This window comes from Malania oleifera, chromosome 3 (genome assembly GCF_029873635.1).
Source record: "Malania oleifera isolate guangnan ecotype guangnan chromosome 3, ASM2987363v1, whole genome shotgun sequence".
Lineage (NCBI taxonomy): Eukaryota > Viridiplantae > Streptophyta > Magnoliopsida > Santalales > Ximeniaceae > Malania > Malania oleifera.
In genome coordinates, this window is record NC_080419.1 from 109,807,723 (window position 1) to 109,820,141 (window position 12,419).

General features: G+C 38.7%; 1 protein-coding gene across 2 annotated transcripts in view; it reads left to right on the forward strand.

Moving 5' to 3' along the window:
* LOC131152090 (protein ACTIVITY OF BC1 COMPLEX KINASE 1, chloroplastic) overlaps positions 1-12,419 on the forward strand; it is a 71,735-nt gene that overhangs the window by 869 nt on the left and 58,447 nt on the right. The window contains exons 2-4 of one of the 2 annotated variants that reach the window (XM_058103717.1): positions 33-239; positions 845-934; positions 1,019-1,165. In XM_058103717.1, the coding sequence (XP_057959700.1) occupies positions 33-239; positions 845-934; positions 1,019-1,165 (444 nt within the window). Of the gene's footprint in view, positions 1-32; positions 240-833; positions 935-1,018; positions 1,166-12,419 lie in introns of those variants that run through there. The other variant, XM_058103719.1, reaches the window with a different exon arrangement.

Genomic DNA, 12,419 nt, shown 5'->3' on the forward strand with positions numbered 1-12,419 from the left:
GACATGAGCTTATCCTTGCTGTTATTCATTAGGTGAGGAGCAAGGTATTGGAATCTAGAGGATCAATTCTGTTACTTGTTGCACGTGGTTTTGAAATAGTATGGAACTTGGGTCTATATTGGTCTACCTTAATGTACGACTGCTTTGTTGGGCGGGACGAAGAAGTTGTCCCTTATCGTGCCCAACAGCTTCGGAATCTCTTGTGTGATTTGGGGCCTTCCTTCATCAAAGTTGGTCAGGTCTGCCATGGTTTATTCGTAACTTTTATCTGCATAAGGTTGTTGTTGTTTGAATTATAATTTTTCCACTGCTAGTTACAGTGCTTTGTTTATCATGTTTGTCAATTTGCAAAGCTTTCCAGCAGCTCTGGATCTAACTCCTGAATTTTGTATTTAGTTATGCCTCTTGAATGCTTTTATTTTTCAGTTTAATATATATAATTTTTTTTTTGCTAAGAACTGACAAAGTTATACTATTTTATCCCAATTCATAGATTAATTATCATGATACTCTATCAATTCCAGATTTCTTCTTCTTTTTATTTTTATTTTTCTTAAATTTAAATTTAAATTTAAAGAAAACAAATTTCGACCCATAGTGATGTAGATAATAGAGGAGCACTGTTCGAAATTTTTTATGTGATGTTCTGAATTCACAGCCCAATTTTGTCTGTTCAACTAGGTTTACCTATTCAAGTTCGATTTTTGGCCAAGATGACTAGTTGTCAGAATAACTGGTTGGCATGCATGAAAAATAAAAATATAAGGTGCTTGGTCATTCTATGATGTATGCTCTTTGATCTTTAAGCTTTCTTCTTGACTAGATATTTTCAGTGTCTTGACAGGTGCTTGCAAGCAGACCTGATATTATCAGAGAAGATTATATGAATGAGCTCTGCATCCTTCAGGATGATGTTCCTCCTTTTCCAAATCAGGTAAACATTTGAGCTGTATTTAATGTCCACGCCAAAATTAAACCTTTCCCAATTCAGCTGTGAATGGTTTTGAAAAATTTCTAGGTTGCTTTCACCACAATAGAGGAGGAATTGGGCCAGCCTCTTGAAGCTATTTTCAGCAAAATTTCAGCAAAGACAATAGCAGCTGCAAGTTTGGGTCAAGTTTATCGAGCTACACTTTGTGCCTCAGGGGAGGATGTTGCAATCAAGGTTGTACAAGGTTCATCTGGTGGCCTTCCTTTGGGAGGCTAATTTGACACTTGGTGAACGTAACTGTTTGCGTTAATTTTTGTGGTTAATTTTCAATGTTGCCACATTTTCTTTTATGGATGCTATATATTAGCATTTTGGTACTGCAATAGTTGGCAATATGGAATTTTGATCAGAGTTTTATATCTTTTGCTTCTGAAATTTGGGGAAAAAAATCTTTTAGTGCAGAGGTACAACATTGTTTCTAGATTTGCATTATAAAGATTGTTGTGAAATGCAATGCTGTAGTAATGCAAAGGAAAAATTCATTGTTTAAGTGCAAGAATATAACTAATTAAAGAAATAGAGAAATTTAAAGACAGAATGCATACTCAAATTTGTGCAATGTGGCTGCAAACCCTACATTCTCTAGAGAAACTCTCAATTATGGTTTTCTCATGCTTAAGAAACCCTGACAAACTTCAGAGAATTGCTCTCAAAAGTTTCAAATGAATTCCTTCACGAATTTCATGCCTGAAACAATAGTTTCCTAGAGGCATTAGTTGATTGGTTCAATGACGCTGGACAAACAAGGAAGACTGCACATAATTTTGCAAGGCAAACTGGTCAACTAACAAATCTCCACCTTGCAAAATTTCTTCTTGAAACTCCTCATGAAAAATAGGATCAAAACACTGTTGTGACTGCAATGGTCCCAAGGACCATCGATGAAATCTGCAAAGACCAATCAAGTCCAAGCTTTGCTTGAACTTGACCAAGGTGAGAGACTTGGTCAATATTTGAGTCGGATTGTCTTCTGTAGGTTCTTCCTCACAACTGTTCTCCTTATAGGCAGCTACATGAGGAAAAAAATAGATTCAAATATCAATCTGCTTCGCCTTACTATGGAACACCTCATCTGTAGTCAAATAAATAGCACTCCAAACTCACCGCATGATACAAAATGGTCCCTCTAAATAGGCCTCTTTAATCAAATAACTTCCTTAGCTGCCTGACACTATAATGCATTTTGACTGTGTTGACAGTGTGACCATAGGCTGAAAAGAATTTCTCTGGCACTGGCTAGTAGTAGAAGCACCATCTATAACTACATAGTGTCTAATGGACCTCCTCCTATCAAGGTTTCCTTAGAATCTGAGTCAACGAAACCAACTGGATATTCCCCCCAAGCTGTAGACTGTAGTCAACATCTGCAGTACCCTGCAAACATTAAAAAATTCATTCACTACCCACGAATGCTCATTTCTTGTACTCGAAAAATCAATACTCAAAAACAAGGACTACTTGAAATATTGGGGCAAGAAAAAACCATAGCATACATAGCACTGCAGAGTACGACACATGGCACATTCTCTTCATTTTCAATTGACCTATGACATTGAACTGTGAGAGTCTAAAGTGTGTTGTGAGTTGAGTATCCATAGGCTAGGGCCTTTTCCATGCCAAAAATGTGCATTCTCAAACTTTCTCTATATAATTCTTTCATGACAAACACAATTTTCTTATTGCCTGGATCACCATACCAAGCATCTTCTTTGCTGCGCTCAAATCTTTGATCCCAAAATGACTACTGTCAGAGTACCACTTTACCTAAAAGCTTATGCTGTTAGGTTATGGGCCAACTATAATGTATATCAAGCCTCAACACTCCCTTGCATGTGCAGCTGGATTGCAAATGGAGAGATAAACCATTGACAAATAACACCGATTACATGGAAAAAGATAATTGTTAAAAAACAAATAATAAAGGCTGGCAACAAGACTAGAACCTAGGACCTCTTGGCAATCATAGATCTGATACCATGTTAGAGTACCAGCTCACCTAAATATTTAGTTGTTAGGTTGTGGGCTGGCAACGTATGTCAAGCCTTAACAACTGCTAAACTTTTGACATATCATCCACATATAACAAAAATATAGGTAGATAAACCATTTGGAAGCTTTCTGAAGTATGCATAGCCATTATGCAAACTTTTAGAGTGGTTTTGATCGTATGCATTAGAAAAAATTGTCAACGTATAAAGTTAACTTCATTGATCTCTCACTCTCTCTCCATATATATATATATGATAAATTTTTTGGGGTCCAACTAATAAAAGCATTTTGGGCCTCTTTTTGAAAATGAGCTATTTGCTCAACATCAAAATGTGATACTAACTAATTAAATATGGTTAGTTAGTTCATTAGGCCATGTCTTACACAGGGACACATGTCCAAACATGAAGGCTTCTAGTCTCATTTGCCTTCTCAAAAGGGGGAATTCCAACCAAGGGGTTCACATTGACATGTGGGGAAAATCCTAGCCTTCACTCTTTGACAACTCTCTCAAAATTAGAGCTTCCTATATTGCGAAGATCAGCCTGTGATCTTCTGTGATCCACCCTTCGACAACTTCTTCAACTAGAGCTATAAGTGCTCGAACATCAAATTTCTAATTGTTCTTGTGAGATCCATTCTTCATTCAGACATCCATCTTTCATGGTCAATATTATGCTCATGAAGTTTAAATAGAAATCCATCTTCCAATTAATTGTCAATTTTATCGTTTGAAAGATCCATCTTGTTCAAGAACTCACTCCACACTCCCTAAGCCATCGATTCGGCAGATCTCCTTAAGGAAATTCAGATCAATACAAACCTATCTACCTATAGATCATCAAATTTGTCATTCAAAGGATCCATCACCCCCTCATTCAAGAACACTCTCTTTGAGCCCTAAAAAAAGATTGAAGATCAAACACAAGTCTATCTTCTATTAAATTAACTAACCATCATTGGAAGATCCATCACCAACTCATTAAGGAACGTACTCTTGAGCACTCAAATCAGTAGATCTATTTAAGGAGATTGAAAATCATCACAAATCCATCTTCCACAATTGGAAAATTTGTCGTGTAGAAGAACCATCGCTGCCTTGTTTGAGAACACGCTCCTTAAGCCCCGAATTAGCAAACCCATTTTCAAGGAGATCAAATCATAGGATTATTTGCCTCGTTTCTTGTAAAAAAGTACATATATATATTTATTTATTTATATATATTGTACCCATTCTCTCGTTTGTATATATATATATATATATATATTTATATATATTGTACCCATTCTTTTGTTTGATACGAAATTGAAGCACAAAATTTGCGATTAGAAATATTTGCAATACCCTGTGGAACAAATCTAACCTACACCAGTGCTTAATCTCAGCAAGGTGTTGAACGTGAAAGGTGTTGCCAATCTTAGAACACTCTAAGATGGTAACAAAACCCCTATCCATAAAACAAGATATCACTCTTCCAATAGCATATACTTTGTATCATCACTTGGAAGCCTTAAAGAAGTCATCTCATTCACACAATTGGATACCCCTTGACTTGCTGGGATCATGCTTGTCATGGAGACCACCATTGCTACCATGGAAGAGAAGCTCATGGAAATGGAGAGGAAGATTATACTTTTGACCAAGACTTTCAAAGACAAATCCAAATTACCTCACTCAAGAATAAGATGGAAATGCAAAATAGTGTTGAATCAAGCCAAGATCATGCACGCCCTCCTAGTTTTACACTTACATCGTTTGCAAAACTGTGAGGAAGGAAAAGGAAGTCCTTGAGACTTCTTATAAGACCCCCTACCTTGGTTGCCTCATATCTATCCAAAAATTATAGGATATGATAACAAACACAATTTGGGCTCAAAATGAACCTCCCTTGTTTATTGGAAGCCATTGACAAAGTGCATTAATAAAATTTGGTTGCCAAATGGGTCAACATTTGAGTTCAATTAGTTTGATAAAAAAGGAAACCCTAAGCAACATGTTGTCCATTTCTCTGAAACTTGCAAGACTGCTGATACGCTTGGTGACATTCTTAAAGTTTGAAAGAATTGACAATTGGGCGCAACTTGGTAGGTAATTCCTTAACTACTTCTAGAGTTGGTTGCAATGTTTGTCTGGAACTAACAAACACCAAGGAGTGGAAAGATGAGGTTGTCGTGAACTATATCAACAGATGGTGTGCCTTAAGTATTGACTATGAAGGGCCAGTTTAGAAATTTCTGCTATAGAGATGTGTATTCAAGACATGCATTGAGGATTGCTTATATCCTTATAGAAATTAAATTACACACATTCAAAGAATTAGTGACATGTCTGCGAAAGATGGAGATAAGCATTGCAAGGATGATAACCAAAATCCTCTTGTCTTTTTCTTGAACGCATCGAGATAGCTAGGAAGAGCATGAATGAAGAAAGAGCATCTAGTAGTCGTTCAACTAGTAAATGAAAGCATCATAGCCTAAGGAGTGGGTGGAGAAATAGTACCCGTTGTTTGACTTAGATGTTTCCAAGTCCAAAATCATGCACAAGTGATAGCTCCAACATTTGCCATCTTTATATACGTTGGCGATCTTTTACAACTTCCCAAATCTATGAGAGAAAAACTTACATCCTAAAAAATCCAGAGGACCTTGTCTCTTAAACTCCTTCAAACCTCCTAGACAAAGAAGAAAATGGTGCTAGTCCACCATCTCTTTCATGGATGAAGATCTTTTGTTGGGTTTGAAACACCATAATCGACCACTTTTTGTCTTTGGCTACATTTGTGAACAAAAGGTTAACATCATGCCAAGAAGGAACTTGGAGTCACTATGAATGGATTATCTTGAAGTCGCATAGTTTACGAAGGATTTAATCAAGGTGGTTAGCAATTAATTGACATGTTTTTCTTAGAGCTCATCACAAATGATTTGAAAAGAAATGTCATGTTCCATCTCATCAACCTTAAAATAACTTTCAGGTTGTTGTTATGATGACCTTTGAACCATGAAAAAGGCATTGTGCCTTCAACCCTCTATCACCACTTCAAATAATTTCAAAGTGGTAACTAAGGTGGAGGCTGATCTCAAACCTTTCTCGAAGGCAGAAGCTCACTTTTTTAATGCCAAGTTTTATTGCGGAAATGCCCGATCCCTGATTTTTAGGGATACCGCTGCAGCAATTCTGATTTTATTATTAGTTGACTATGTTAATTTAGGAATAAAGAGACTTAGGAAAATTCTTGATATCTCTATTAGTTTGTTTCTTATTTTGTAGTTTCTGATATTTGGCTAGTTTCCTGATTTTTTGGTAATTTAGTATCTTGTTATCGAATATAGTGAAAGGAACTTTTCTTCCTTCTGTTATATACAGGCTGTACATTTATCATTAAAAAAAAAGGATAATTATTTTCTTCACTAAAATCAACATGGTATCAGAGCCACCTTTGAACCATAGATAGATGACAAATTACGGGATGACAATGGCTCGGCAAAGTCAATCCTTCTCCTAAGTCACCTTCCATCTTGAAACCTCAGCCATAGGCAGCAATGGAGGATTAGATGACAATCTTCTGCCCATTATAGGGCACAAACTCAAAAGGATAGAATTATCTTCAGTGGTCACAATTGGTAATTATGTTCATTTGCGGAAAGGGAAGAGATGATTACCTCACCGGAGTTGCAGCCCTGCCATGCAAAGAAGATCCCTAGTATAGAACATGGAAGTTAGAGAACAACATGGTGATGTCCTGGCTTATTAACTCAATGGCAAACGAAATAGGAGAAAATTTCCTATTGTATGTGACCGCAAGGGACATCTGGGACGCAGCCAAAGAAACGTATTCTAGCTTTGATAACTCATCCGAACTGTTCGCTGTTGAAAGTATTCTTCATGATCAATGCCAAGGAGATCTCATGGTCACTCAATATTTCAACACTCTCACACGGAGTTGGCAGCAATTAGACATGTTTAAAGAATACGATTGGAACTGCCCATAAGATGGAATCAAATATATGAAAATCATTGAAAAGAAAAGACTCTATAAGTTTCTGTTGAGCCTCAACAAGGACCTTGATGAAGTTCGACGAAGAATCATGGGGCTGATACTGCCATCTAGTATTCGAGAGGCGTTTTCAGAAGTTTGCATGGAAGAGAGTCGAAAGAAAGTGATGACGGGACCACCAACTACGGCTCAGCCTTGAAGGATCTACACTCTTGATTCAAGGGCCTCAACATCAAGCTGGAGACAACAGACCAAAAAAAGGACGACCTTGGTGCGATCACTGCTGGAAGACTGGTCAGACCAAGGAGACCTGCTGGAAGATTCATGGAAAACCCGCCGATTGGAAGCCCTCATGTTCATTCAACAACAGAGAAAGCTGTGGACATCTGGCCTCCTGTGACGAGAAACACACACAACCAGAATTGAGTCCATTCAGCAAAGAACAAATGGAACTTTTGCAAAAATTGATCAACTAGCAACAATGCCCCAATACCTCGGTCATTGGAACCGGATCCTTGGCTCACAAAAGTAATTTTTTAAACGCTCTCAATGCAACAAGAGATAAAATCAGCCCGTGGATTGTGGATTCAGGAGCCTCCGATCACATGACTGGAGATGCAAGGATTTTTAATACTTGTAGTCCATGTCATGAAAATTTTTCTGTCAGAATTGCAGATGGGTCTCTCTCAATAACACGAACAGGTTTTGTGGTTATATCAAAGAACCTCACCTTAAACTCCATCCTCCTAGTCCCAAACTTAGGTTGCAATTTACTCTCTATTAGCAAACTCACTCAAGAGCTTAACTGTGTTACTAAATTCTTCCCTAACCCGTGTGAATTTCAAGACTTGACTTCGGGGAAGATGATTGGCAATGCTAAGATGTGCTTAGGGCTTTATATCCTCAAGGTTGGTGATCTTCCCGAACAACGAACTCACAAGGCAGATTCAGACAAGGCAAACAATTAGTCTACAAAAATTTCTTTTTTTGTTTCTCGTTTCAATAATGATAGTGTAGTTAGTTATGGCACTATAGACTAGGTCATCCAAATTTCGTGTACCTTCAAAAACTTGTTCCCTCATTATTCAGCAATAAAAATCCAAAAGATTTTTAGTGTGAAGTTTGTCAATTCGCTAAACATGCCCGTAACCCTTATTCAATTTAATAATATAAAAAATCCCATCCATTCTCAATGATCCATTAGTGATATGTCTGGGGACCTTCATGTATCAAAAGTATTACTGGGACTCGCTGATTTATTTTATTTGTAGATGATCACACAAGGATCACTTGGGTGTTTCTCATGAAATAAAAATCAGAGGTTGGGCAAATCTTCAAAAACTTCAACACTATGATTCAAACCCAATTCCATACCAAAATACAAATCTTTAGGACTGATGATGCTAAGGAATACTTCAAACACATTCTCGGAGATTACCTACAAAGTTAAGGTATTATACACCAAAGTTCGTGTGTCGATACTCCTCAACAAAATGGAGTAGCAGAAAGGAAAAATAGACACATTCTAGAGGTTGCTAGATCACTTATGTTTTCCACTCATGTCCCAAAACACTTCTGGGGGGAAGCCATACTCATAACAACTTATCTCATAAACCTCAACGGGTTTTTCGAATGCCTTCCCGTGTCTTAAACTTCCAAACACATTGTCAACTCCTTCTTCAATCTTATCCCAACACTCGAATTGTCTCAACAACGCCACTCAAAGTATTTGGGTGCTCTATGTTGGTCCATGTCCATCAACAACATAGAAGTAAACTCGACCCCAAAGCACTTAAAAGTATATTCCTTGGTTACTCTCCAAACCAAAAAGGGTACATATGCTATTTCATGGTTACAAAAATACTATACACTTCCATGGATGTTTCTTTCTTTGAACATCAACCTTACTACCCCAAATATGATATTTAGGGGGAGAATCTCATACAGGAATACCAACTTTGGGATATTGATGCCACAACAATTAACAACCACCCAAGTCCACAAGTCACCATCCCTCCTATCTTAACTACTCCCACTCCTATTGCAAACCATAGTCACCAAACATAAACAGAATTTGAAAATCTTCCACCTCCTTCAACTCCTATCCAACGTCTGAAACCTGCAACCAATGGTGAGTTCATTGTATATTTTCGGAAGGAGAAGATTCGAGAAGATTTAGAGCAACAAGCACCTCCCGAGCGAAGTCAAGAATCTGACCCGAATGCAAGAACACATGAAACTTCACTAATGAGTCTTCTGCTAATGACCTTGATTGTCCCATTGCTTTAAGGAAAGGTAGGAGGTCATGTATTGGTCATCCAATCTACAACTTTGTCTCTTACAAAGGGTTGTCACCTAGCTTCCAAACATTTGTGGCAAATATGAACAAAGTGCAGGTTCCTAACTCCATTCAAGAAGCCATTTCAATTCTAGAATGGAAGATTACAGTATGGGAAGAAATGTAGGCACTAAAGAAAAATGGAACTCGGGAGATTTCAGACCTACCGAGTGGGAAACATCCAGTAGGATGTAAATGGATATTCATTATCAAATACAAGGCTAATGGAAGCGTGGACAGGTTTAAAGCGCGACTGGTTGCAAAAGATTTCACTCAATCCTATGGCATTGACTACCAAGAGACATTTCCTCTAGTAGCCAAATTAAACACTATTTGGGTACTACTATCATTGGTTGCCAATCTTGATTGGCCCCTTCATCAACTTGATGTTAAGAACACCTTTCTCAATGGAGACCTTACAGAAGAAGTCTACATGGACATTCCTCCTGGCTTTGAAACAAAGGCAAATATGAATAAGGTATGTAAGCTTAAGGAATCCCTTTATGGACTGAATTAATCCCCAAGAGCTTGGTTTGACAGGTTCAACAAAACAGTGAAGAAATATGGGTATTCTCAATGTCAAGAAGATCATACTTTGTTTATCAAACACTCAACCGAAGGAAAATTGGCGATTCTCATTGTGCATGTAGATGACTTCATCTTAACAAGTGATTATGAAGACGAACTGATCAAGCTTAAAACTTACTTGCCAAAGAATTCGAAACCAAGGATCTTGGGAGCCTAAAATACTTCCTTGGAATGGAAGTAGCCTGATCAAGAAAGGGAATTTCAGTGTCACAACAGAAGTATGTACTAGATCTTCTTAAAGAGATAGGAATGCTTGGGTGCAAACCGGATGAAACACCCATGGACTCAAGTACTAAGCTTGGAGCTAATAAGGACAATGTTCCAATGGACAAAGGCAGATATCAAAGACTTGTTGGGAGGCTGATTTATCTTTCGCACACCAGAGCTGATATTGGGTTCTTGGTTAGTGTAGTCCGTTAATTCATGAATGATCCAACTGAAGAATATATAGAACATGACTGGTGCTCCCCAAGGCGACATGCTAGGCCTAATAAATCCTTTATCCAATAACTCTTGCAATTGGTCTTTCAATTCTTTCAGTTCAGTTGGAGCCATTCTGTAAGGTGCTTTAGATATCGGTGCTGACCTTGGTAGTAAATCTACGGCAAATTCAATCTCTCGATCTGGTGGTAAACCAAGTAATTCCTTTGGAAAAACATCTAGAAATTCTCTGACTACTGGAACATCAACTTGTTTCAATTTTTCCTTTGGCATTTCCTTTATATAAGTAACATACCCCTGGCAACCACCCTGAAGTAGCCTTTTGGCCTGAATAGTCAACACTAACTATGGCGAGGCATGCACACACAATCCCACAAACCTGAATTCCTGCTTTCTCGAGGGTTTGAAAATCACCTCTTTTTGATGGCAATTAATGCTAGCATAGTTAGCTGTCAACTAGTCCATACCCAATATTATATCGAATTCTTGCATGCCCAACACTAAAAGATTGACTGGTAATATTTTCTCCTGAATGATCACTGGATAATTTTTAAGTACCCTTCCACATCTCACTACTGATTTAGTTGGCATGGCTACTGACAAATCTATATCTAACAACTGTGTCTCAACTTCAGTCGACTTGACATATCCCAATGATACGAATGAATGGGTAGCACCGGAGTCAAATAAAATAATAGCTTTATATGATAAAACAATAATTATACCTGTCACGACGTCGCCTGTAGACTCAGCATCTCTTGGCGTCAACGCATAGACCCTCGTTGGGGCTGTGTTCCTTTGCTGGCCGCCACCCCTGGGTGCCTGGATATTCCCTCCAAATGGTCTAGGAGCGGGAGTTATACTGCATACGACATTCCTGTGCTACATGACCCGGTCCACCACATCGGTAGCAAATGTTCCTCCTTGCTCGACATTCTCCTAGTGTCTCTTTCCACATGTAGGACAAACTGGATACGCCTGCTCGCCTTGAAACTCTTGTATCCCAGTCTCTTGCCTCTGAGCTCTGCCGTATCTGTCTCCCTCCAAGGGCCTCGGTTGAACCCTGCCTGGAATCCCGGAGGCATGGGCCTCTTCCTCTGACTCGACGACCCCACATCCTTGCTCTCTTCTGCTACTGTGGCCCTATCCACTAATTCGCAGAAATCCTGCATCTTTAAGACTGCCACCTGTCTATGGATGTCATGCCTTAAATCCCTTTCAAACATTCTCGCCTTCTTCACTTCATCTGGAACGATGTAAGGAGCAAAGCGTGACAACTCGATAAACTTTGTTGCATATTGCTGAACCGTCAGTTGCCCCTGTCTTAGATTCAAAAATTCTGCTATCTTAGCTTCTTCAACAGTAGGAGAAAAATAACGATCAAAGAACATTTCCTTGAATCGGTTCCATGACATGGACCACTGGTATGGGTCTCTGTTCCTTAAGCAATTTCACGGCTGTCCACCATCTCTCAGCCGCACTTGTCAACTTGTATGTGGCATATAGGACCCTCTGTTCATCGGTGGAATGAAGCACTGCTAGTATTTTCTCAATCTCTTGCATCCAGTTTTCAGCAATTGCAGGATCAGCTCCTCTTGAAAACGCCGGAGGATTCATTTTAGCGAACTTCTCTATAGTGCAGCCCTGGTTTGCAGCTGGTCCTCCCTGCTCCCTAGAACTCCATGCAATCTTAACCATAACTTGCTGAGCCACACTATGCAGAACTGCATCTAAATCACCACCATCCACACCAGAGGGACCTGCACCATCATCACCACTGGCGTGAGCGCTGCTACCCCCAGGGTCCATCCTGAAAAGAAGATAAACCTAGTCTGAGGACTCTGTCTGCGCAACAAAACTAACATATTTATTTAACTGAAATCTTATTTGATCAATTTAATCTAATGTCCTTATTCTTCAATTTAAGATTCAGTCCAGCAATTGAGAAACACAATTCGACAATAGTTTACTATGACTTTCCTGAAATTGTCACCCCGGGAAAAACACAAAAACCACTATGAAAATTCTGCTTCCTGATTACGAAACAAAACCATAAATACTCATCTTAATTTCC